The sequence below is a fragment of the Conger conger genome, chromosome 7 (assembly GCF_963514075.1).
Source record: "Conger conger chromosome 7, fConCon1.1, whole genome shotgun sequence".
NCBI lineage: Eukaryota > Metazoa > Chordata > Actinopteri > Anguilliformes > Congridae > Conger > Conger conger.
The window spans coordinates 13,708,586-13,734,953 of NC_083766.1; the positions used below are offsets into that span (position 1 = coordinate 13,708,586).

The window sequence follows — 26,368 nt, forward strand, 5'->3', positions numbered from 1 at the left end:
GTTAAAGGCAAAAAGCATGCTCATTCCCTGAAGGACAAAATAAATTAACACTAGAAAAATGTTAAAGTTGACATAAGTTTGGACTCCAACACTGTAAATGCAATACTCTCCTACTTCCATGACACGTCTTTCAAAATAACTTCATTTTTGAAATTCAAAAAAATCAATTCAGTAAAGAAATCTCTATATCACCTATTCTATTCAGTGAGTTCACTACTGGTTCCAATGCACATACTGCTATAAAGATCTGTATCTGTAAAAATGAGACCAAAGGTTTTTTCCCACCATGCATGCCCAGTCAGGTCAGATCTAAAAGTGTTAGTGACTCCTGAGCATGAAGGCTTTCGTGAAAATATTATTTGTATGTAAGACGACAAGAAGACTGCTGAGCTGTATTGATGAACCGGGAGACATTTGCTTATGCTAAAAATATGTGATTTGCATAGCATATCTCCCCCAGGTTTACAAATCCATAATGTGTTTTTCCTATTTTTTAGTTTGACTTCTATTTTTACGTTGCTTCTATTATCTGTAAATGTATCTGTTTGTAATTGTGCTTCGCAAAGGTTTATGGGAAACTATTTGTTTTTGAAGATCTATCACATGATTTGAACTGGCTTTGATCACGTTCAGTGTCGGGATTACTTTACTGTAGGTCAGCAAAAGATAGCTAACAAGCACAAGTGATGCACAAAAAAGCACAAAGGAGGAATTGTAAAACACAGCAAAACTACAAAAGGTAGATCCGTTTTTTTAACTAGCAACTGCCATTTTACCATACGACTGCCAGCATAGCAAAACGCTCGTTCTCAAAACTAAGAACTGCTTAGGGGGCAGAATGGGACAAGAGAGAGAGAGTTATCAGTACTTTCAATTGAAAATGACAGAGCCAGGAATTTGGATCTTTAGAGCTTGCTGGATAATTTAGCGGAGCGCAAGTTGCGTTGATGTCCTTTTAAATAAGTGAGCAGCATTTTTGCTTTTTGCCCTTAGGACATTATTAGTCAGAAAGAGAAATGTAATATTGCAAGGTTGTCTCCTATCTGTTCGTAACATTACTGCTATCTGTTAGGAACACTGGCTAGCGTTTATCCATTTGCTTCGTCTGTTGTCTGTGGTTCTGAATTGCTGGTACATGTGCGCTGCAAGTGTGCGTGTGGGTAATGTTATTAAAGGGGAGGGGGCGCTGGAGTATGATTTGCACCGGAGCCCGATAGGTCTTAGTTACCCCACTGCTCTGAATCCTAAAAAAAAAACGGTCTCAAGCCTGACTCTGTGGGCTTCCATAGCACTGCCAAATCAATATGAACATACGACATTTGAATCGGTTTTTATGTTAGTACTGCTGGAAACTATTACAGTCCTATGAACTGCTTCATGCCAAGTCAACTTGCCATACACTCCATTGAGGAGACTTGATTGCCAAAGGCTGGCCAAAGTGTGCTGCATGAATGTTTGTTTCCACTCAACAGCAACAAATTAGTATTGAGGAATGATCAGGCATGCATTCAGGTGGTAGTTGAATACAATGCGATATTTCAAAGTTGCCTATAATTGCTACACTCATTGTAGTTTAAATGGCATAAATCACATTTAATGCATGCTGGAACACCATCTTTAACACAGGTATAACATGGCTTTATTATATACATCTAATATTTGTAAAGGTGAAAGTTTTTTCTCCATATTGATATTTTTTGTAAGGCAGGGTATAAAATGTGGTCATGTGAACAGATGTTCTTAGCAACCAGTATAATGGCAGTTTAAGAGGAGGACAAGGATACAATGATCCTGTTGCCAAGTAATCTCCTGCGCCAGCGTAGTTCCTTCCTAAATGGCAGAGCGGTGAGACAGATTGATTTGAGGTCATTAGGGGCAACAGTGCAATTTATCATGAGAAGTGAAACCATCTCTCCTCAAAAAGCTTGAACACTATGAGCACAATCACCTTGGAAGAGTGACACATGAAGCCATTGTATGGTTTCTCTTGTGTGGTTGAAGTCGTAGGGGGCCACATTGACTGAGGGTTAGAGCCGCAGTGTCCCTGAACTCAAAATAAAGCGAAGTTGAGCACCATCAGTGTTCAAATTGTTTCAACTTTGACCTTGTTTGAAGTTGACATTTCCTAGCATGTCCAGTCACATCACAGCACTGAAGCAGGTATAAGCTACCTAGCAACACAGACAGAGACGTATCATGTAGGCTACTTGGCTAACTGACTTAGTCTGGTTAGTTTGATGTTTTGATATAAACTCAATATTATCGTTTTCACAAAGCAAGTACACAATTTAGCCTTTTATAACCGCAGACAACCTACTACTATCACATATTTTGTGGCTTGTTATAGTTTAACAAACTAAAGGCTTCCTGGATGGATGACGACAAGTTTCAACAACTGCCGGCACTCGATTCTTGTCATGTGTACTCAACGCCTTACTTGGTGTTGAACACAGAGTTTGACGCTGATCATGTGAAAGCAGCTTTAGGCTCAGATATGCATGCCATTTTAAAAATATGTATTTTAACCCAAAAACTCCCAGCCTTCCTCTATTTATTGTCACTACATTCCCATATAAATCCTCAGAATTAATCTGGTGGCATTTAGCTGCCTTCAAAAATTTCTATTTTTGTCCCTGTTAGTTGGTAAGGATCTTATTGATGGACACACATTAAAATTCATGGCTTGGACAGAAGCTAAGAGAGCGTAGATAAATGGACTGGTTCTGCTGTGATCAGGAGCAGAGGTGAGACCACAGAATAACGAAGGAACTGCCATCAGGAGTGCAGAAAGGAAAATTTAATTAACCTGATGCCACTGCCTTCCACCTCCCGGCCTCTTAATTCCTCCCCAGACTAAGATCCTATTGGAGATGGCACAAGCTCCGTTTTATAGCTGTTGGTGGCGGTCAGCGGTGTGACCTTGGGGAGTTCAGTCTGATCGCTTGCGGAGGTAGGGGGGTCATCTACATCCAAACAGTTCCTGTGTTTATGCTGTTTGTGTCAGGGGGCTTAATATAAAGCTTAGAACATGACAACAACACAAGAATCTCTTCTGAAAGATTCCTGCTACGCTGCATTAGTCTCTGAAGGGAAGAGCATCATGATGCATTAGAAGAATGACAGAAGAGCCCCAGCCTTCTCTGACATTAATCACTGGTTTACAAATCACAGGATACGTGTGGAAACTTATCTAATGCCAAATTGCCAGAGTGGCTCTTATCTGAAATAATGCAGCGCAAATCGGAGAAGAGGTTAAGTCACTTAAATTAGGAAATTATAAGGCGGTAAACAGTTAAAAGTAAATAAACCCCTAATTCTGATGTTGAATTATTTCATCAGGGAAGAGCTGATCTGACTTCACTTTACTCGAGATTATAAAGTTAATAGTATCCTTTGGAAGAAAGGCAAAAGTAACCATGTAGCTGTATTCAAATTCCTTTGTAGAAATTGACAATCAGACACAGTGACAGGAATGCCTTATTGCAAAGCGAGAGGGTGACAGGCTTTTTAATGAAAGCAAGAGACTGGGGGTAACCTGCGGTGGCCCATTGTGCCAGACTTGATAGACTCCAGATAAAAGTGATTTATTTTCCCTTTGTAATGAGCTGGATAATTAATAGGGCTGACATCCATCACATTCTCAACGAGCCCGGTGTCTTTGAAGTTGCTCCTGGGATACATTACCACCAATGGAGCAGGTAGAGAATGTGAATTTGAGGAAGCAATGGACTGTGGGATCAGTCAACCGCGTATTATTATGAAAAGAGAAGAAAAACAGTAATAGTATATCTTTCAGTGTGGTAACAAAATCAGTGGAACGATTCATAATTTTATGCCACGAACACAGCAAAAACAGCTGAAAATGTATTTCCTTTGCATCAAAAATATTCCCTCGCGGCAGTACAAATGTCCAGAAGTCACTGACATTTCATAGGATTTTTGATAGAGAACAATGATCAGGTACTGGGTATCACAAAGAAAGAGTGTAAAACCCTCAAGTTATCCATTCACCCACAGTGATACAAATATGGCCATTTTACCTGTGTCTTCTTCATTTCAATTGTGTGTAAATTGTGTATATGCACTCTAAAGAACGAGGAACATCAGTTATTGTTTTAGCCATTTGTATCATGTTTAGGAGCCTCAGCATTAATAAATAAATACATTTCAAAAAATTAAAAAATCTGAGTGACTAGCTGAAATGCACCTCATACCTACTGTCAAATATTGCATTGGGGCATTGATATTTTGGAGATGTTTTGCTGCCAGTGGTTCAGGGGCACTGTTTAAGATCAATGGCACAATCAAGTACAGTGGTTTCATGTTTCATTTGGTGCTCCCCCTTAGGAGATCTACCAGGCACATACAAATTTGCAAATCTTTTCATATACTTTTTTCCACAGTAACTACTTGTTGTTTGCACAACCACCACCAGGTGGCATATGTGAGCACTCAGAATGTCGAAAAGACAAAATCCAAAACCACAACTCATCTAATCTCGCAATAAACAAAAAATAAACAGCATTCCTAATTAGTTGCTGGATTAAACTTTAATGCAGAATATGCTAATTTGTGCAAGAATGACCGGATTTGTTTTCACTTCAATTTGTTTTCATAAATTGACAATAGTTTCACTGAAAACAAGATATTTCAAGAAAAGGGTAGAAATGATAGGCCTAGGCAAATTAAGTCCATCACTCTGGAAAGAGTGGGCTCACAACAGCTGTGGAGTTGAGTGCTCACATTTTCCACCTGGTGGTAGTTGTGAGAAAAACAAACCCCAATCAACTATGGATTTGGGGTAATCTTGCTACTAATGACAGGCCAAAATGTAACGTGGCTACCCCCTACTGTGGGAACATTGCAATATTATTTTCTGGTCTGAACTTACGAGGGCGGTATCCCAAGGAAGCACACTGCTTTCTGCATGTTGGAAAATAAAGCAATAACTATTCTTTTAGTTTGGACCACTTTTTGTGAAGATTTATCAGGGGTGCCAATAATTCTGGATCCCCTGCAATTACTGAAAAATGCCTAAAACAGCTAAACATTTTTGACATAAACTGCCTTGAGTCAGTAAGGTACAGTTTACATTTAACAGCCATTTGTTCCATGGACTCACTATCTGGAATCATTCAAGCTTTATTTGTTTACGCTCACATCTTCAACACCTTGGGCCCAGCAGCAATTGCTAATGCGATAGCTATGACAGCTCTCACTGAACACTTCAGCTCTGGTCATCGCTGACGGTTGCATCGTTTTGAATTGCTGCAATGTATGCAAAGGACGTGTGAGTCAATTTCAGAGTATGTAGCAACACTACAAGAAAAGCCTGTAAAGCTGTCATTTCAGTGCCCTATGAGCTGAGTTGATCTTATTAACCAACATGGCTAATGCCTGTGAAGGGAAACTTCATTCTGCAAACAAATAAGGAGGGACAAAGGGAGGGGGGTTTACCAAACGATACCACCAACAGACATTGACATAAACAAAGTGCATCTTTGAACCCTTCCAATTAATCTCAAACTGAGAATGTCCACCTTGGATTATTGTTATGGCACTGCAGTCCAGCTTTTGTGCTAGGTTTCCAGCTTTGTAGTAGAGCTGAGTAGCTCCAGTAGTGTCCATCAACAGATGTGTCTTGTCATTGTGTAAATTGAAAGTCTATTTTTTTTTTTTGTCCTGTTTGCCATAAGGAAGTTCTCTAGATATGTGTGCTGTGCTAAGGGTGATGACAGATGGCTGACCCACAAGTTCATGCTCCTTATCTATCTGCAGACAACTGTGAGCTGGCCCTTCATTGTACAAAGAGATGGCTATTTTCAGTCAGTGCAGAAAGTGTCAAAAGAAAGTGCTAAACGCTGTGACATATACTCAGTCAGCACTTTATTAGGTATTTATTAGACGTATATTATTGACGTATTGGTCTTCTGCTGCTGTAGTCTATCCACTTAAGAGGTTTGACACGTTGTGTGTTCAGAGATGCTCTTCTGCATACCACTGTCATTAACAAGGTGTTTTTGCAGACAGAACTGCTGCTCACTGGATTTTTTTGTTTTTTTGCACCATTCGCTGCAAACTCTAGAGACTGTTGTGCATGAAAATCCGAGGAGATCAGCAGCTTCTGAGATATTTAAACCATCCTGTCTGGCACCAACAATCAACAATCATGGTCAAAGTCACTTGGATCACATTTCTTCCCCATTCTGACATTTAGTCTGAAAATCAGCTGAAACTCTTGACCACATCTGCATGCTTTTATGCACTTAGTTGCTGCCACATGATTGGCTGATTAGATATTTGCATTAACAAGCTGGTATACAGGTCTACCTAATAAAGTGCTAACTGAGTGTACATCCTCTCCAGTCTCTATCAACACATCGTGGGAGCAGCTGGCTACATTCCAACATACCAACTGTCTTGTAGGAGGTGTGGAAATTCCACTACTCATTGACACAGACTAAATTGTCACTTCTGAACAAATTAACTTACAATAAATTATTCAGCCATTTATCACTAGAAGTGGCAACTGCTTCATTGACAGGGTACGACCAAGCACCTCTGTCAATCAGCGGGGTTGTGCACCTCCCAGTCGTGTACAATCATCAGTCCTCCTAAAATTATAGTATATACAGGAGGAATTGGTAATATATCAATATGATAACATCCCTTCTTTTGTAACATGCTACACAAGGTATTAAAATGTAAATGTCATAACGCTTTGTTTTTGTTCTGGATGCGACCTATCCAATCACATTCAGTCTTGCAACCACTTATTCTTCAATTACCAATGGCGTGCGAGTAAGGCAGCTTTTTCATCAAATGAGTAGGAAGCTACTGTCATTCCGTCAGTCATCGCGTCAGTCTTTGGGCTGTGTCTACTGAAACATGGGAGCAAAGTTAATTCAAACTCAGGAAGACGCAAGCCTAATTGAGAGGGGAGTGAAAAATTAATGAAGATGGGCTTCGGTTGAAGAAAATGGTGGGGATGGGCAACCGCTTAACACTTGCACGGTGTGTGACAGGAAACTTATACACAACAGTAGCAATGTTTATCAGACAAGTTGAAAAAAAGAATGTTTTCCTTAAATGCTGATGAGTCTACAAGCCTGTAGACCTGTAGACTAGCGGTTATTTAGAGTATTTCATCAAATGTATTTAAATTCAACGAATAAGCAAACCAGCTTCCCAGCACCCCCACCCCCACCCCCCACCCCGGGCAGCCAAGAATTTCACATTATTCTTCCTCCCACCAGTGGTGTGGTGGCCACACATTGAGGAGGACATTTAGGTCTCCTGCCTGCTGACCGCAGCACCTCCCGAGTCGCTCGCTGCCCAGTGGGAGCATTTGCAGGTAGACGTTTGTGGAGAGCTTAATGGAGCACCAGGACATGGCCACTACTTAGTAGTTGTCCACGACCAACATTTCAAGTGGCCGGAGACCATTGTAGTCAGCTCCACCACAACCTAGATCATCATTAGCCGTTTGAACAGTGCACAACAGACAATGGGCCACAGTTGGTCTCAGCTATATTCAGTGCCTTTCTTGAAATGCCCTCCGTCAAGCACAACAGGATGTCTATCTACCACCCAGAGGTGAATGGAGCTGTCGGAAGGCTGGAAAAAAAAAGAGAAAAAAAGAAATATGTGCCTTCCTTACGGAAAATAGCATAGCCCTTAGCCAGACACTCCAAACACACAACTACAGGAGTCTCCCATGGCTTTTCTGATGTTCAGGAGGGTTCCTATTGGATCGACTTGGTGCTAAACCACCTCCAGCGGCAGAGAAAGACAGGCTGGCTAGGCCCCAAGCATGAGTCAGAGCTGCTCAGGACCGCAAGAAAGGGAGATATGTTGTCTCACCCAGGGTGAAGCCTCCCACACTGCGTGTGCCTGACTGGGTCTGAAGCACCATCGGCATGAAAACAAACTGCGCTCCCATTGGTCCGTGTCACTACTCATGGTACAGAGACCAGCTTCTTACCGTCTTGAAGATGGGTCCCGCTGGCATGCACACTGCAAATCTGTCCTGGCAGCCACCCCTGGGGGGTCAGGAACCCCCAGCCGTCATTTCCCCATTGCAATGAATGGGGCAGGATGTTATGAAATTTTATGTTTGGTAATTGGGTTTACATTAGAGTTTATGTTCCTTTATGAATTTTAGAGGAACAGGAACGCAACTGTGCTACTTTCAGCCTGTAAAGTACTGTTTACCTTTAACACTGATTGACTGATTTGGCTGGAAATGTAATAAATGACATTTGCACAATACTGTATATACATGATTTTGGAACACCATAGGAGACTAGTCCTTGATATCCCCTTTAAAAAAAAGGAAAAATTCAGGAGGGGGATTGTAACTTTCCTTTGCATGAACTCTCAAAAATAGGTCACAAAAGTTTTAATTAGTAAGATCTGAAGATGATTGGCCTCTATTCTGTGCCACAGATATTCCAACTGTAATGGAGTGATAATGCTAAGGTCTAAAGTGAGTTGTTGGACCCCCTCGAAAACGAGATGGCTCATCTCTAGGGGTTATCCATTAATAAATTTGAATTTAAAGTGTCATCTAAGAAAGGTCTACCATACAGTAGAGCAGTTATATGTTTGTTTGTAGACTTGGTGACCCCCAGACACAACCCATCTCTGCAATTCTTAAACTGTGATCCTTGGGTTGCTTATGGCCTTCCTCACCATCTTCTCATGTCATGATATTGTTCTACAACCTAAAGCCTAAAACTGCCAAAAATGTACATATTTACATTAACATTGATTTGTGTTAAATTGGCCGTCGTGACTTACAACTGGTTATGATAGAACTGGTCACAAATGTGATCCGTCAGCTTAGATTTGGCTTTGAGAAGTTCACCATTGAAGTCATAAATGCAAAACGTGAATCAAAGACCTCAGCTCGAAATGCACATCCATTATTCTCCAAGAGCCACATCTTATAATTAAAGAAAGTGATGTGGCTTCACAGACAATGCTGCCTCTGTTGCTGTCAGACTTAATTATGCTTTGGCTGTAAACGGTGGTGTGGAAGCTCTCAGGAAGAGCCAAGTGAAGAATGTTACCACATCAGAATGACTGGGCTACCTGGGGATGGAGAACAGTCTGCTCCAAATGGTAGGATGGCAAACATCCAGGTCTTTATAAATGTTACCATTTTGCAAAAGCTTACAAACGGAGATGCCAGGCTCCCTGCCGTGGCCAGCCATCTGTTTGAGACACTGCTCCACCCTTAGCAGACTGAGGTCCCACATTGCCAATAGACTAGACTGTCAGATGGCTTACCATGTTCTACCTTCCCACATCTTCAAACTGTCAAAAGCTACAATCTTATTTGTTGCTGTACCACTAGCCGCTGTCTAACGGCTACAACTATCAAGTGTGTAATATTAGTATACATTTATTCTTCAATTCATCTGATTAGATGTTCACCTGATAATTCAAATATTTCAATTTTTTTCAGTTTCCTTATTTTGAAACAAATCAAAAGAATTTGAGAGAGAGAGAGAGAGAGAGAATCTTGAAGTACAGCATTCTGGTTCCAATTATTAGTTATTAGAGTTAAGGTAAAATTGTATTCCAGTTATTAAAGTGAGCAAAACCAACTGACACCACATTTTACACAGTAGGGAATGTATAGAGGTCAATATCCGCACCAAGTTTCATGGTGATTGCCCATTGTTAAGCCTGTCAAATGGCAGCTGATTCTTGATTAGCTGATGGTGGCCATGTTTTTTTAAATATGTGTTTTGTTCATTTATACGTTTTTGCTTGTTATAGTGACATCAAGTAAATATATGTAATAATGTATATTGAGGTTATTCAAAATAATGAATGCTCACTTGGCACGCTTCCCATTTTAAAGATGATATCCTATATACAGTGGACTTCAGAAAGTATTCAGACCCCTTTACTTTTTGCACACTTTATTGTGTTGTAGATTTCAAAGATTTTAAATTAATAACAATTTTTAATTGTTAACAATTTTTGCCCATCAATCTACACTCAATAACCCATAATGACTGTGAAAACATGTTTAGACATTTTTGCTAAATTATAAAAAAATCTCTAATTTATATAAGTATTCACACCCTTTGCTGTGGCACTCCAAATTCTGGTCAGGTGTATCCTGTTTGCTTTAATTATCCTTGAGATGTGTCTAGAACTTGATTGGCAAATTTAATTGATTAGACATAGTTCAAAAAGGCACACATCTGTGTAAAAAAAGGTCCCATAATTCACACTGCATGTCAGGACAGAAACGAAGCCATGAAGTCCAAAGAACTCTAAAATTGTGGTGAGGCATAGATAAGGGCAAATGTATGAATCCATTTCTAAAGCTTTGAGTGTTCCCAGGAGCACAGTGGCCTCAATGATTGTGAAATGGAGGAAGTTTGGAACCACCAGGACTGTTCCTCTCAGACTCACAGCAGCACCCCATCAGTGGGTGGAGTGGGTGGACGGAAACCACTCTTGAGTAAAAGGCATACAACAGCCCACTTGGATGCCTTTGCCTGAGAGCATGAGGAAAAAGAACACCAGGCAGGGCTCATAACTTCACTAATACCCTACAGTGAAGCATGGCGGTGGCGTCCTGCTATAGGGGTGCTTCCCCACGGTTGGTCAGAATTGAGGAAAGGATGAATGCAGCCAAATACAGAGAGGTCCTTGAAGAAAACGGGACCTCAGACTGGGCCGACGGTTCACCTTTCAGCACGACAATGACCCATATCATATAGCCGAGACAACCATGGACTGGCTTCGGGACAACTCTCTGACTGTTCTTGAGTGGCCCTGCCAAGGCCCGGACTTAAACCCCATAGAACATCTGTAGAGAGACCTGAAGACGGCGGTTCACAGATGCATCCTATCCAATCTGATGGAGCTTGAGAGGATCTGGCAAGAAGAATGGAATAACTGACAAAATTCAGGTGTGCAAAGCTTGTAGACTTACACAAGAAGAGTCAGCTATAATAGACCAGACCGGCGAATGCAGGTACTTTGGTGGACAGTCAACTCACAGCTGTAGGACAACAGCAGGGATGGTTTTTAGAATGTTCTAGATTATTTTGTAATTCATGTTCTGAAAGGACATTAAAAACTGACCATTGTTAAGAAAGAAAATACAAAAGGAAACAGAATCATCATTTGTCAAGTTAAATAGGCAAGATAGAACATGTTTTGTGGAAACACTGCTTTGGTGCAAAGTAATAGTTCTAAAGGCAACTGAACTGCAAGAACTGAAAAGCACAATATATCACACAAAACTTTGATCTGAGCAGAGTAGACAGCAAGGTCGTGCCATCAGAAATGTATCTACCTTGTTATCAAGTTCTGAAAGTAAACAGAAATTGTTTTCAGACAACATTGTTAGTGTATATTTTTAGACTTCTTCACAGGCTGGCTGGTTCAGTTGAAGCTGTGAGCATCTTCCCATTACCAATATTAAAATTCAGGGGCTGTCGAATCATGGCACATTTGTGGAACTGGACAAAATAAATGCCTGTTGTCTGTGCTGTGGAGTAGTAAATAAATCAATCAATACTTGGAAAAACAAAGTGGTCTGGAACTTGGTGAATTCATTAATTTAGGTACGACGGAAAGGCAGCTATTCTAATTACATAGAAGTATGAAGTGTTGGGGGCTGATTTGAACTGAAGCAAATTGCATGAGCTTTTGACCGGCAGAGGCAGCGAGAGAGAGAGAGAGAGAGAGAGAGCGAGAGAGAGAGAGAGAGAGAGAGAGAGAGAGAGAGAGAGAGAGAGAGAGAGAGAGAGAGAGAGAGAGAGAGAGAGAGAGAGAGAGAGAGAGAGAGAGAGAGAGCATTCTGGTTCCAATTATTAGTTATTAGAGTTAAGGTAAAATTGTATTCCAGTTATTAAAGTGAGCAAAACCAACTGACACCACATTTTACACAGTAGGGAATGTATAGAGGTCAATATCCGCACCAAGTTTCATGGTGATTGCCCATTGTTAAGCCTGTCAAATGGCAGCTGATTCTTGATTAGCTAGGTAGTCTGTTTCAGGGATAGGGATGAGCTAACTTAGCTAGCTAGTTAACATTAGCATGGGCTGGTTTCTGTTTTCAGGGTATACCTTGGTTTGAAAAAAGTCATGGTTCCAAAACCACTAAAATTTCGTACCATTCCGACGGTATGACTGTGAGCTGTGGGAAGATCATTCGGTATTCCATTGATAGTGAATTACCGAATAGCTGTTAGAATCAAAATACTACAGCAAGGTTTGCAAAAAACTAACATTTGCCCAAGAACAGCTCACTCATGCTACATACTTCTAGAGCTAGTTTTACCTATCTAGCTAATGTTAGTTTAACTTTAGTCACCATCAGGGCTGGTAAAAAATATATATATACATCCCGGGGATGATATAACAATCTGAGCTAAGCCCCTAATGGTTACAACTCCACCGTATGCCCCTGTATATATGTATCATAATGGTTAGGGAACTCGGGTTGTAGGCTTTTCCCCCAGGTGGGCCCTTGCCATTGTATTTCAATGCAAGATACCTACACTGAATTGTTTTGTAAAATATCCAGCTGCATAAATAATGTATTCCATGCAAAAAAGCAATCTGTATAAGTCACTTTGAAAAAGGTTGTCAGCTAAATGCCAAACATCTAAATGTACAGTGCAGTCCTTACATAAGTATTTGGACAGTGGTACAATTTCTGTTCACTTGGCTCTGTTGTCCAGCACATTGGATTTGAAATGAAACAATGACTGTGATGTTAATGTGCAAAAAGAGGTGTCTGGACCATATCCTCAACATTTATGTATGTTGAATGTCACATCCTGTACATTTTGTCACTAATTTAATGTGCCGATAATTAAGACACATAAAAAGGTGGAGACGCCCTGCTGTAACCTTATTAAATGTTTGGTTTAATTTCAAAGTTTTATTACTATGGGGATTATCCACCCGCAACAAGGTAGCATTCAAGATATTAATATGCGTGTCATTAATATTGCTAAAAAAAAGAACACAGGGTCTATTTATAATTAACCAATATGTCATCCCTGTTGGGAAGGCACTCTGCCGCCTGGTCCTGTGCAGAGGCAGACAAAGTTGGGCTCTAGATACAGTAGGGGTTCTTCTGAAGGTGGACCGATGACGTGTGCGACTGCAGGAAGGTTGTTCGATTAGCAGGAGAATATTAATTATCAGTTGAATGGAAAGGATTTGCATGGGCAGCAGCATTACTCCTCCTTCCCCCTCCCTTCCCAAGAGTCAATGATAGATGAGACATCCCTGTTTCGCTCCCGCACTGCCTGGTTTGGAAAAGGCTAAATTAACCAGGGCCAAAGGCTGGGGTTCATGATGTGCACTACCCTTGATTGGTATAATGGTATTGTAACATTGAGAGCTATACTGAGATTTATACTTTCTCTCCCTGTGAATGAGGAACATTGAGCAGATCAGCAAATTGGTGTGAAGGTGGGCTTAGTTCATGATACAACAATTGGGATGTCATCAACAATTAAAAGCATTTCTTAATGAAAACAGTTTGGTGAGTTCATTGATTTTCCTTAAAGGAAAAATACCACTTGCATTTACTTGCAAGTCAGTTAAGGACACATGTTGACTGAATCCAGGCCAATGTCATCCTCTTTTTTCAAAGATGTATTGGCGTGTATTTTTCAAAGATGAAGACTGCTTGTGAAGCAGTCCTGTATTCATGCACCGATGTTTCTGAAATGAAATAGAAAACTTGATATCTGTGCCAACCCTTAATTGAAAGCTACCATTTGATACTACTGAGAAATTAGGTTTATTTAATATGTCCTTGTTACTTCTTGATCTTGTGAGATCAAATACTTTTTAAAAGCCATACTATTTGAGGATTCTGAAGGTCTGTTCTCTTCTGCAGTCTTTCAGGAGCCTGTTATTTCCCAAATGTGTGTGTGTGTGCGCATGTGGCTGGTGTGGAATATTAGATGCTGTTAGAGTAACACCCTTATGAGGGATGCAATTCCAGTAAATTCTCTCGTTGTCTTATAAGCGGCCTTGAATTAGAGTGTAGCTAGACTGCTCTTTCATAACTACTTTTCTTTCTTACAGCTCTGCTCACCACGAGACCTCCGAAGGTGCTGTTTCCCACAGAGAAGCATCCCAGTGTTATAGATGCCCAACTGGGTAAGTCTCTCTCTAATAAGTCCCGAACTGATTAATTAAATCAGCGGCTGCAAGACAGGCCAATCTCTGAAGCAATGGACCTCATGCAAGAACCAATCGTACAAACAGATTTGTTCTTAAATCGCTTGTATGAACGATTTAAAAGAACTTATTTGTTCGTATTGCACGAATATTGTCATATTTAGTATTTTTTCTAAGGTATGAACAACATCTGTCCTACAAATCATGTAAAGACGTATTCCACTAATTTCCTATGAAGAGCCTTGCAGTGCAGAACCTAGGATCAAACTTTCAGACTTGGCATTGCAGATCAAGGAATTGCAGTTTTCCGAAACATATTTTAGTGGACCATTTAGGAAATATAAGAAAGTTTAGTGTAGGGGAATTCACACGGGCCGTCAAATAACGTTGGGATTTTACTCTCTACGAAACCGGGGCGCCAATTAATGTTATGTAGCAGTATAACTGCAAAAGGTAATCAGTCTCATAAAATTACTGTTATCAGAAATATCTAACCACAAATTTAGTATTTTAATTAATAATTAAAATAACCAATATTAATGATTAAACATACCGATAACCTGAAGGTTGGAAGTTCTTCGAAAGACTGCTTTAACTCAGCTCACCGGGTTTAATAAAATATATTTATTAAACAAACGTACAAACACAGAACAGATAAACTAACGGGAAGTTAGTAGGGTAAGTTAGTAGGGTGTGTGTGTGCGTGTGTGTGTGCGTGTGTGTGCGCGCGCGTGTCCCTTGAACAAAGGAAAGTAAAAGTGGGTGTGTTAGTTATTGTTAGCTGTGAGAAGACTAATTGCGTAGTTTACTCTATATATGCGCAAAAGACGGCAAATCAATTCACGTACATATATATATAGCTAGCAAAATACATTCCAATGATAAGACGGCAACTATGGAAACACAGATTCACAAAAACAGTTAAGACTAAACTAAACACTGGCTATGCCTGAATGTTTGTTGTCTTACTGAGTCCATACGCATTGGATCCAAAAGAAGTGCTGTCCTTATTGGAGCCGCGATGGTGCTGTGAATGATGTCCTGGAGAGGTGCGCAAAGCTGGGGTGTTCCCGTCTTAGCCGCGCGTTGTCGTCTGGTCCGCTCGGTTGCTGGAAGGATGTTCGCTGGTCCTTTTTCTGGGTGGAAAAGTTTGTTGCTGTTGAAAATTGAAAATAAGTGGGAAGAAGAGAAGAAGAAGAAAAGAAGAGAGGGATCCCGAGAACATGTCTTGCTCTTATACGGGAAAGTTTATTGCTCCCGCCATTACAGGATTGGCTGAACCGAGCTAGACGTCATGCGGGGTGGTCGTCGCGGAATTGTCCTGTGGGATTGTGGGAAATGTGGATCCTACATTAGCAACAGTCCACAACGAGGCCCACTGAGTTCTGCAATCTTGTGTCACACTGGGGTTTACTGATGTAGCTTGGCTAATCTCGGTGTGGAAGGTAAAAGCAGGAGGCTTCCTTATTACACTGCTGCATGTTAGCACACTGATAACAGGGTGGCAAACTGCTGATGCAGGTTCAGTATCTAGCTCGATTGCATTTAATCTGCTCGATCAGCAATAATCATTGCCTAATTTAAGATCTGTAAAATTGTGCAGTTTAATTTTAGTAGTTCATAGTAGTTTGTAGACTGTAAAAAAGTAATTTGTCGGTGTGGTGACACCCAGTGGGATTCTAACTGTAATAGTGACCATAGCTTCTTATAAACAACAAGGGACTTAGATGGCAGCATACACTTGTGGCTAGGTGCACCCAAACTAGGTGTTTCAAAATGGAAGAAGAGTAAAGAGTAAACATTTTTTTAAATTAAGCAAAAATATCAGTTCTGTCATGTCTTAAGAACACAGATAATATGGTGATTAAAAAAGGCATGCAGGTTTCCCTCGAAGTAGAATGGTGTCTGTTAATTATTTGTGTATGTTTATGGTAACAACCTCATTATGCCATTTAAAAATAATTATTGAGAAAACGTACTAGTGTCAACTTAATTTTCCTGAAGATGTAATTGTAATGATAGACCTGGGAGTTAATGAGAAGTCTAATGGTGTTGTTGCAATCCATGTAATTGTTCCAGAAATATGGTTGAGAATTCCCTGGACATCTGGCTCCATATTTAAGCGCTTGTTCTTATCTGGGGGTGTGGGAAGCCTAATATCAGTGATTTGTCAACTGAATTATACAAGATAAGACAATTCTGTCAATCACCTGAACCAAATCTTAATAAATAATCAAGTATTTACCCTTCCCCCTCACAGGTTCCGGGCAAAAATAACAAATTAACACGAACTAAAGCAAAGACAAATAAGAAAGCAAAAGTGAGTGACGGCTTTTCTGCTCGCCACTTGGAGCTAGCCAGCTTTTCTCTCTCTCTCTCTCTCTCTCTCTCTCTCTGCTGCTTCAAGGTATGGGTGGTATCATTGTATGAGGAAGTATAGGAAGTATATACAGAATGCTCTCTCTCTCTCTCTCTCTCTCTCTCTCTCTCTCTCTCTCTCTCTCTCTCTCTCTCTCTCTCTCTCTCTCTCTCTCTCTCTCTCTCTCTCTCTCTCTCTCTCTCTCTCTCTCTCTCATCTAGTCTCAGCTCATCTAGTCTCAGCCCCCAGGAGAGGGGACACCTTTAAGCACCTGGGCTGATTAGTTAACACAACCCAGGTGCATGCTCTCTCCACCAGTAGGCGTGGCCGAGTTAATCACATAATGCGCATGGTAAATCAATATGGCCACAGTAACATAAAAGTAGCATGTAAAAAAGGCAATAATTAATTGTTGGTAGATCTGGCAGCTGGGCAATTAGGCCACACCTGTCAGAATTAATTAGCTCAGGTTATGTTAGGTACAGGGACGATTCAATAGCACCATTAAAATCAGCTCCTCATAACCTTTACACATAACCTTCTCCCTTTCTCCACAAAGAAGATAATGAAGGTGGAGCTCTTGTAGTGCATTGTGTATAAAAGTGCAGTTAACATGATGATACTTACTGCCCAGGATTTTTTGGCATAAAGTGTGAGAAAGTGAAAATCTCAAGAGAAACGCATGCAAGATTCTGGAAGGGTTCTGTCACATCACATTTGTGCCTTGCTAAATGTGTGCACAGTTTACATAACGGAGACGTACCATTCGGCATTACTCTTGTACAGATATTTTGGTATTCAGGCTGGTTATTTATTTATTTATTTTGGAATCATTCAAAATAGCAAACACAACCTGCAAATGGAAAATTATCTGGAAGGAAAAGTTCAGGAGGTTATTTTTGAAAGAAAAATAAAGCTGCTGAGCATGAAACATACCCACACACACTTTGGCCACTCACATTGTTTCACTGTAGATCTGAGCAGATATTCCCTTAATGAACACACACTGTCAGGTGTGTTTAACTAGGGGCAGTGCCTTTTGTACTTAAAATTTATGTAATCTCAAGACCCATCCCATGAATGCAGAGAAGGCCTCCAAGTATAACTGAGGGACTGATGGTTTTGGGGAGTGCAACTGTTTCATGAGGAATTGGGAGACAATTCAATTTAATTTGTATAACGCTTTTCACAGGAGGTATGAGCGGTCGTCTGGCAGTCAGAAGGTTGCTGGTACGATCCCCTGAAGTGTCCCTGAGTAAGACAACTCTCACAATTGCTCCTGACAAGCCGGTCGGTGCCTTGCATGGCAGACTATTGGTGTGTGAGTGTGTGTGTGAATGGATGAATGAGAAGCATTCATTTTAAAGCTTGGATAGGTTGCAGATTCTGATGATTCTTCTTTACTTAATTTGTCAACAGTGCTAAATTTACATTTTGGGTTATATTTGTTTTGGTCAATTACTTAAGAGAAAAAGGCAGATCGAGCAGATGCAAGAGCTTGCATGCACTGATGTTGCTTTCCATGCAAGACAAAATACTAGCTCAATTTACTGCCTTTTTGGCTCAAATCATCTTGTGGACTGCTTCAAGGTATGGGTGGTATCATTGTATCAGGAAGTATAGTTTTTCCAATGACATTGTCTTCTTAAATGGGCAACCTTATCAATTGTGCTTCTAAGAGTAAGAGTTAACTGGTTAGTCAGTTGGCTAATGATACCATCTGTCTGACTCACAGGCATAGGGAAATGTGCAGGTATAGATCTAAGATCAAAAGCCTGTGGTCAGGATCTGGTCATCATTAAAGTTATTTTTAGGTACCAATTTGTGCAGCGGTGGATAACAATTGTAGAATATTATGTTTACTTTTAGCTAGCACCCTTAAATTAGTCTCAATGTCGCTGACTGGCACCAGGATTACACTGTGAGTCTACTATCACCTATAATCAGGGCTTTCTCAGTAAGTGTGTTACTGAGTGGGGAATAATTATTTAAAAATTAATGTTGAACTGAATGACCTATTCAACTCCATAAAATCCTTTGATGACAGAATCATCAGAAAACTAATGAAAATCACCTAAAATCTAAAAGGAATATTGAGCAGCACATCAACATTATGCAGTTTGGGTGAAGTACCTGAGGTATGTAAATAAGTCAGAGCAATGTAATGGCAACATGACTGCAGTTACATTACATTACATTTATTTAGCAGATGCTTTTGCTTTTTTTTTATCCAAAATGACATAGAATAAGTACATGCTGAAGGTCATTGCAACAATTACGGAACAGGTCAGATGAGGTACCAGTCACATAAGATCAGTTGTCTACAGCCATGAACATCTAGTTTAGTTCACAAAATATAGGCCAAGTCAGAAAGTAAATTTAGTCCAATTAACATTCCAATTAAAGAGCACCTCCCTCAATCCCCTTGGCAGCAACACTCTTTTCCTATTCATCCGTTGTGCACCTTGTTAGGGACACGTTTACAGCTATCATTTTACATTGCAAGTTGCAAAAAAGAAAAAGAAAAAGGAGGATGAACATTAAAGATTAAACTTTTTCCCACTGTTAGAATTTTTAAATATTCACCATCTTATTTAAACTCATCCATTAGGTGGCAAGGTTCAAGAAAACCGGTTTACACATTTGCCTAGAATTGAGTCATCCCTCGCCAAAGATAGAGTCTGCTTGTTGGTCAATTATCATATTACCTCTCTCCAGTAATCTACATAAATTATCAATAAGTACAGACGATGATTGACAGCAATGTTCCCACACTGTTATATGGTGCTGTTAGTGCCTAGAACCGCTGGTATGCAGCTGATATTTCAACAATGGGAAGTTGCAATGATCTACACATAAAAAGGGCATTGTATTACCTGCACATTTCAAGACTTGCTCATAGGAAGAGACACATGGCTTTGCATCAAAATTTGGTTTGGAACGGATAAGCCTCTATTTTGGCTTCTGCAATATATAATGATTTGGAATTATATTTTTGCCACTGTCCCAGAACCCCCTGAGTATTTAGGCTGACAAGATGTTCTCGCTTTCCCAGACATGTCCACTTTTTGGAACTGAAAATATCCATCTGGGTGTGGTTTTGGAATCCATAGAGTAAAGCTTTAGAATGAAATTTAACGTTGCAGAATGTTTGTACTACACAGGGCTGCTGTCAACTACCTATTTCCACTGGCAGACACATTATTAGAAAATGAAAGATAATAGAACAGTTGAAGTCCAGACCTTGCCTTGACTTCAAGAAAGATTTCATATAGAATGGCCCAAGACCTGGTGAGAAATGCACAAAAGAACCCACACATCACTGCAAAAGAGCTGCAAACAAATAGTAGCAAACACAGGTCTATCTGTTCAAGGGACAACAATACAACATACTTTAAGCAACAAATACCTACATGGCAGAGAGAACAACCTCAACTCAGAATTAAGTGTCTGAAGTATGCAGAAGAAAGCATTGAGAAGCCTGAAGCCTTTTGGAACAATGTGCAATGAACCTTTTGATCACCACTAAAGAAGGTAATATGGAGAATAATTGTAAAGCATGGAGGTGGAGCCATTATGGTTTGGGGTTGTGTGGTAGCTGGAGGCACAGGAAATATTGTGTGAGTGGAAGGAAGAATGGATTCCACCAAATATCAAGAAATTATAGAGGCTAATGTTCAGTCCAGTTCCATTGAAATTGAAGTTCAGTATTCAAGCAAGACAATGATCCAAAACATACAAACTTACAAAGTACTAACTGAAAGGGTTCCCAAACTTTGGCACAAGGCCTTTTTTATTATTCTGAAACTGTAAAATATGAAAATATAAAGTAATCTTGCTTTAAAATGTGAAGAAATGTGTCATGATTAATGTTGTACCATTTAGAGGTCAGGTTCACTTCTGTTCATTTAGATCAGTGGCGCCCAATCGTGTGCCGAGGGCCAAGAGAATGCAGGTTTTCATTCCAACCAATCACTACACCTGCTGATTTCACCAATGAATTCCCTTCTTTCTGGTTGAAGGTGTGTTAATTAGAGAAATAAGCTGGTGTATTCATGGGTTGGAATGAACACCTGCATACTCTCAGCCATCCGTGGCACACGAGTGGGCACCCTTGACTTAGATATTAATCTAACCTGACCAGTGGTGCCAAAATTCTTGCACACTACTGTACTTTAGCCTAAATTTTTGTGTTTTTGAGTGAGGTCTAAGAAATCCTCACTTGTGTTTTATAAGACCGGCTGGTGTGTTGTTATTATGACAAAAAAATAAGGCAGGGTGATTGTGATGAATTATTCATGAACATTCCAAAGTCGTCCGGCAGAAAACGAAAATACTTGTGCACAGAACAGGTTACTTCCAATATAGACTGCGAGGGCGGTTCAGTTTTGTTTTTGGTTTGTTCATCATCTATGCACCTGTTAGGTTTGCTTGTTGCACGTCACAAATTTAGTCAGGAAATACCTCCCTTGAGCGAACACAGCGGGGAAGGGAATGTGTTGAAGTGGAATCGAACACAGCCAATGTTCTCAGATGCCTGGGATATTCAGTTTCCAAGAAAATAGACCACGCAGTGATTAAGGAGTAATGTTCAAGGTCACATTTTGGGGACAGTATTCCTTCTATGAATCAAAAATAAACCTTCCTGTGGTTACAACAGGAATACTATAAGAAGTATATTTTTCCACTGTTATTTTTTTCTTCTCCCAGGATGTGATTTTCTATCGCAGGATTTATTTACATTTTTGTCCATACGTATATAATCTGTATTTTCTTGATAAAGGACTATTAAAAAGGTTAAACAGTACCTTAAACCGTATTTACATTTTCATTGTTTTTTTTTGCTGATGCTCTTATCCAGAATGACTTAGAGCTTTACATTTTTATTATGCTCATCTAAATCCTTCATCTTCAATCTTCATCCTTATTGCATTTGTTATTTACCATTTACTTGGGTGCAGATCTAGGTTAACATTTGATGATCCTCATCTCCTTTGATTTCCATGGCTGGTTGTATTTGTTCATTGTTAATTTATTAATTTTGGGGGTGTACCCAAAGCCATGCTGTGGGGCCAGAGCAGCAGATTGGGCTGGGCTGCCTCCCGGTCGCCTGCTAAGCACATTCAGATGTTTCGCATCTTGGCTGCCTGCACGGGTGTTTACTCTCAAGCACACCCCTGGGCAGATGCCACTTCCAGGCTCCAGAGCAAAAAAACAGCCAATTTGACTGTGCAAATGATTCCGGCTTCTTCAAAATGTTTGTTTACCCGCTCCAGTCCACTCTTCAGTCAAGATCGTCATTGTAAAAATCAGTGTGAATTTTTCAAAAGCCGTGGTACTCTTATTAATTTCTGAGAGTGTTCACTCCAGCGTAATATGAGTGTAATAGGTGATTTGCATCTTGCTTGAATGGCCTTTAGATGAGGCTTTTGAAGTATGAGATGCACTGGGCGGATATCCATGCATTTGTAATTATTTATACTTTGAGAGTGTGCCAGTGTGTAGCAGACAATATATTCACCCCAATGTAATTGTCAGATAAATTGTAAGAAAACTACAGCAAAGGCCTGAGCCATATATGACACTGTCTATTAAAGCTGTGAACTGTGAGTCACTGTGATATACCGTTTGTTGCCGTTCTTTTGATTTGCACTTAATAAATCTTGTTATCTACCACAAATGCACATGTACACGACTGTCCTTCTACTCTGTGGAAGATGGATGCAATGTGAATTCTGTACTTTAATGGCCTGGTCTATTATGCCATAACAATAAATTGATTGAGGCGATGTAATGGCGTACACTGCTAATTGACATTCTATAAAAAAATATTTTTTTGTATTACATTAATATGATCCCTTTGTTCCTAAAGGGAATGCATCCATCTGTTGCTGTGTCCGAGCAACATTTTTTATTTACCCCTTCCCAGTCTGTGTGTGTGATTGTAGGCGTTAAAATATGGAAGCAGTTTTTATCTTTGAGAATATTTTGTTATAACAGCCTGGGATACTCTGAGGCAATAGCAGTCAACCCAAAATATTTTTCATTTCCCATTATTCCCTGGATATCCCTGATGGGCAGATTGGGCTATTGTGGTTAAATTAGTTTACCTCGGTGGAAGTCTCTTCAGTGTAAAATTGTATGTATGTGTATGTGACCAAGGTGTGAGATAAAACAGGTTTCATATGAAATTGAAAGCCGTATTTTTAAGCTGCAGTGCAGAGGTGTTTGTCTCGGAGAGCAGCTTCCTTGATGCCTCAATTTTCTTTTTTTTTGTATTGAAATCCTATTATATTTTTTTACTAATTAAAAATTCACTTCTGACCCATGGATAGTGGTGGTGCCTCCTCTGCAATTAAAGCAGAACTCTTCCAGAGGTTCAGGCACAGTGGGTCTTCAAAAGTCAATAGCAACAAATGTCAAGATTAAAATTATTCAGCCTGAGCCTGAAGCACTGGGGTTCTACTGCTGTGTTTTTCTTTTGATCAGGAGTTCTCATTCAGTCTGTCCCTTTTTATTCTTGTTCAAGGTGTTCTATTCAGATGTAGAGTATGATACATTCATACCTGAATAATGAGTATTCTATTTTTTATTACATTTCGCATAAAAGTGGAATTTAGAAAACCGGGATTAGCACAGAAGAACATACGGGTCTAGATATGTCATGCATATGCCGTAAAGATGCAGTGTATCTAGGTATTGAAAGTGAACTGAACTTGTTTAATATTTATGGTATGACTGCATTTTGATTGCCGGTGAAGAAGTAGACTCTGGGCCTTAGAGGTCTCCCAGGTGGGAGACTTTTCTTCTTCTTCCTCGTTTCTTCCATGTCTTTTTCTTCTTCTTGCCCTGAAGGGCAATTCTCATTTTCTCAGAGCTGACTGCTCAGAGCAGAGAACGTCCTGCTCCGTGCACAGAATTGCCTGCTCCATGTGCAGAACTCTATGCCATTTTCCCATCTGCCACTGGAGTGTAAAAGCCGTATGTCGAGCACACGCGGTAACACTACATTTCATTGAGGTTGTTATATCAATTCATTTGTGTTCTTTTATTATTTTATTATATTTTATTTTATTTGAGAGTTTAACCCTTTGAGTATCACCCCTTTTCTTAACGCTAGCTTAATTGATCAACCAAAGCAGTTAATTACAGTTAACTCACCTCACCTGAAAATGAAAACCCAAAATAAAATGGTTCCTACTCTTGAACCTTTTTGACTTGCCCAATCCTGGTCTCTTATGAAAGGTAACCCTAAAGGGTTTGTTTTCCAAAAGCCAGAATTACTTGAAATATTACTATAATAATGTTACAGATGCTCAAACACAGTGGAAGTGGAAGCTTTTTTCTCACTGAAAAGACTTGTATTTGAGTGGATACAGATGCCCATGAGACAGATGCCCATGAGCCCAAGAGACTAAAAAAACTTGACAATGATGCTGCTGTGTAAAATACTACTAGAACTGATAGAAATGCTGGAAAATACTATGAAAATAAGTATAATATGCCCCATGTTGAAAAAAATTGAAAACTGTTTTTCCTGAGGAGGGGTGTGATACTGTAATTCTTTGCCTCTATAAAAAATTGTATTGTTAAAATAATTACTGGAATGATGTATTGCTTTTTGAAACATTTAACACCAGTTTATAGTTTATCTTGACACCCTTATTGTTGAGACTAATGCAAAACACCAATATTTTCAGGGTTGCCTCTAGACCAGTGGTCCTCACTCTTGGTCGTGGAGAGCCACAGGGTGAGCTGGTTTTGTTGTTACTCAGCACTTAATTGATCAATCAAAGCAGTTAATTACACAGTTAACTCACCTCATCTTGTTTCTTGGTTCTGAACTGATTGCTGATATTAAGGTGATATTAAGGAGGCCAGAGGCAAAATTGACTTTGGATCCCCCCATTTTTTGAGTTAGCTCAACACTATATCAGTGTAAATTGTTAACTCCCTGAGCTAATAATTTGATGTCAAACTGTGAAACTGTCATACTTTCATCTGTAAATGTTATGACAAATGTAATCATTGTACAATTTACCAATAAAAGTATGACAGTTTTATGTCATTTGACGTAGCCTGACATCATCTGTTATGCCATCATCTGACAGCTGTTCAGCCATGTGTATGACAATGTTATGTCAGCATTATGGTGTGGGGTTCAATTAAAGCATTACCGATATTTCAAATCTCTCTCAGTCTACTTGCTAAACTGACTGTGGGCATCTGTTGAAACAAAAATGACACTTGGTCATTGTTATGCAATCTGAATAGATTACATAAGAGATTATCTCTTTCCAGTGAGTAGGCAGTTCCCAGACAGCTCTGCTATCTCCCAGAGTGCTTAGGCAGTTTTCAGAGAGAGTAGTGGTGCATAGGCAGTTCTGTGCACAGAGCAAAAGGTTATTCTGGCAATTCTGTGTGCAGAGTGCCAAGGAAAGAGCTACTGAAGACTGTGGATCTTCAGGACCAGGAGCTGACTGTGCCCATACAAAATTACATTCAGTTTGTAGTTTAATGCTGGTGCTTGAAGTGCCATTATTGTCCAACTAGTTCAAAATATAGGCAAAATTACAAAGCTGTTGCGCATTATTTTGGATGGGGTTGGTACATGGGCCATCATTTTCAGGTCGTAATAACACCTCTGGTCATAATCGTTTAGGTCTCCTACACTTGAATATTTAGTCCATAAAATGGAGTACGATGAATATAGTGGAGGTTGTGTTATTCCATTTAGTGCCATCAAATAAAAGTGAAACCAGGAACATTGTGGTATCAGTCCATTGTACAGAACTTAACATCATATTGGTACAAAGCCAGACCAAGAAAAAATATGTCCCAAACTTCATAGATGGTACTGTATAATCAAGGGCCACCTGCTTTGTTATGTGCTCAGCGGTTGTTTTTTCCAGGGCAATAAAAGCAGATGGAACAATACTGTACTGTCACCTTTCCTGATGTTGCACTGTTAGTTTATTCCCAGTTTACACCCTGCTTTGGGTGCCAGAGAATTACTGACGTCAGCTGTTTAAAGTCACCCATTAGGGCGCCTTGCTGTGCCAGACTGTTTGTAGCAGCTGCAGGGCTGCGGTGAGCAGACCTCCAGCCATCTGGGGACCGCGCCGCCATTCTCTCCTTCACTTCCTGCTGAACTGAAGCCAAGCCCACAGAGACACCCCATACCTGTGTTTATACCTGCCATCTCTGCTGGTCTGCGGATTTCCGAAATTCACAAGTTTTGCTTGGCCTGCTATCAGAAAAGCCAGTCGCATTGATTGATACACAAGAGAAGGTTGCTCACATTGCTCCCATGGCTTTGGCTGATCCATCATAACGTTTTGACTGCTCTATGGTGCATCGGTCAGGCCTGGGTCAAATTCTGTATGTCATTGGCCCAGGTCAATCAATCAGGGACAGAAAAGTATCCTCATGGAAAGTGTATGATTCTCCATAGGATAATGCACAATAGTTATCTCAGAAAATAGTTTGAATTAAATATATATATATATATATATATATATATATATATATATATATATATATATATATATATATATATATATATATTTATATATATATATACAATATATACAATTAATGATAGACCTATAGTCAGCCATTATCATTCCATATTAAATTACTTTTATGTGGTTAAATGAGATTAATTGAAAGCTCAGTAAGGAGCTTTGAGCGTAGTTTCAGTGTGTACTGCAGGGGGTATTTGGACAAGAGATCTAGAAGTTGGCAGTGGCCAATGCAAAATGATAGGTAAATAATCGCATTAAGTAATATAGCTTGGAATTATTTACAATGGATCTAATTGTG

General features: G+C 39.8%; 1 protein-coding gene across 1 annotated transcript in view; it reads left to right on the plus strand.

Annotated features, from left to right (window-relative positions):
* Window positions 1–26,368, plus strand: part of LOC133133774 (X-linked interleukin-1 receptor accessory protein-like 2) — a 142,798-nt gene that overhangs the window by 98,493 nt on the left and 17,937 nt on the right. Inside the window, exon 6 of the mRNA XM_061249971.1 lies at window positions 14,089–14,163. Coding sequence (XP_061105955.1) covers window positions 14,089–14,163 — 75 coding nt within the window. The remainder of the gene's footprint in view (window positions 1–14,088; window positions 14,164–26,368) is intronic.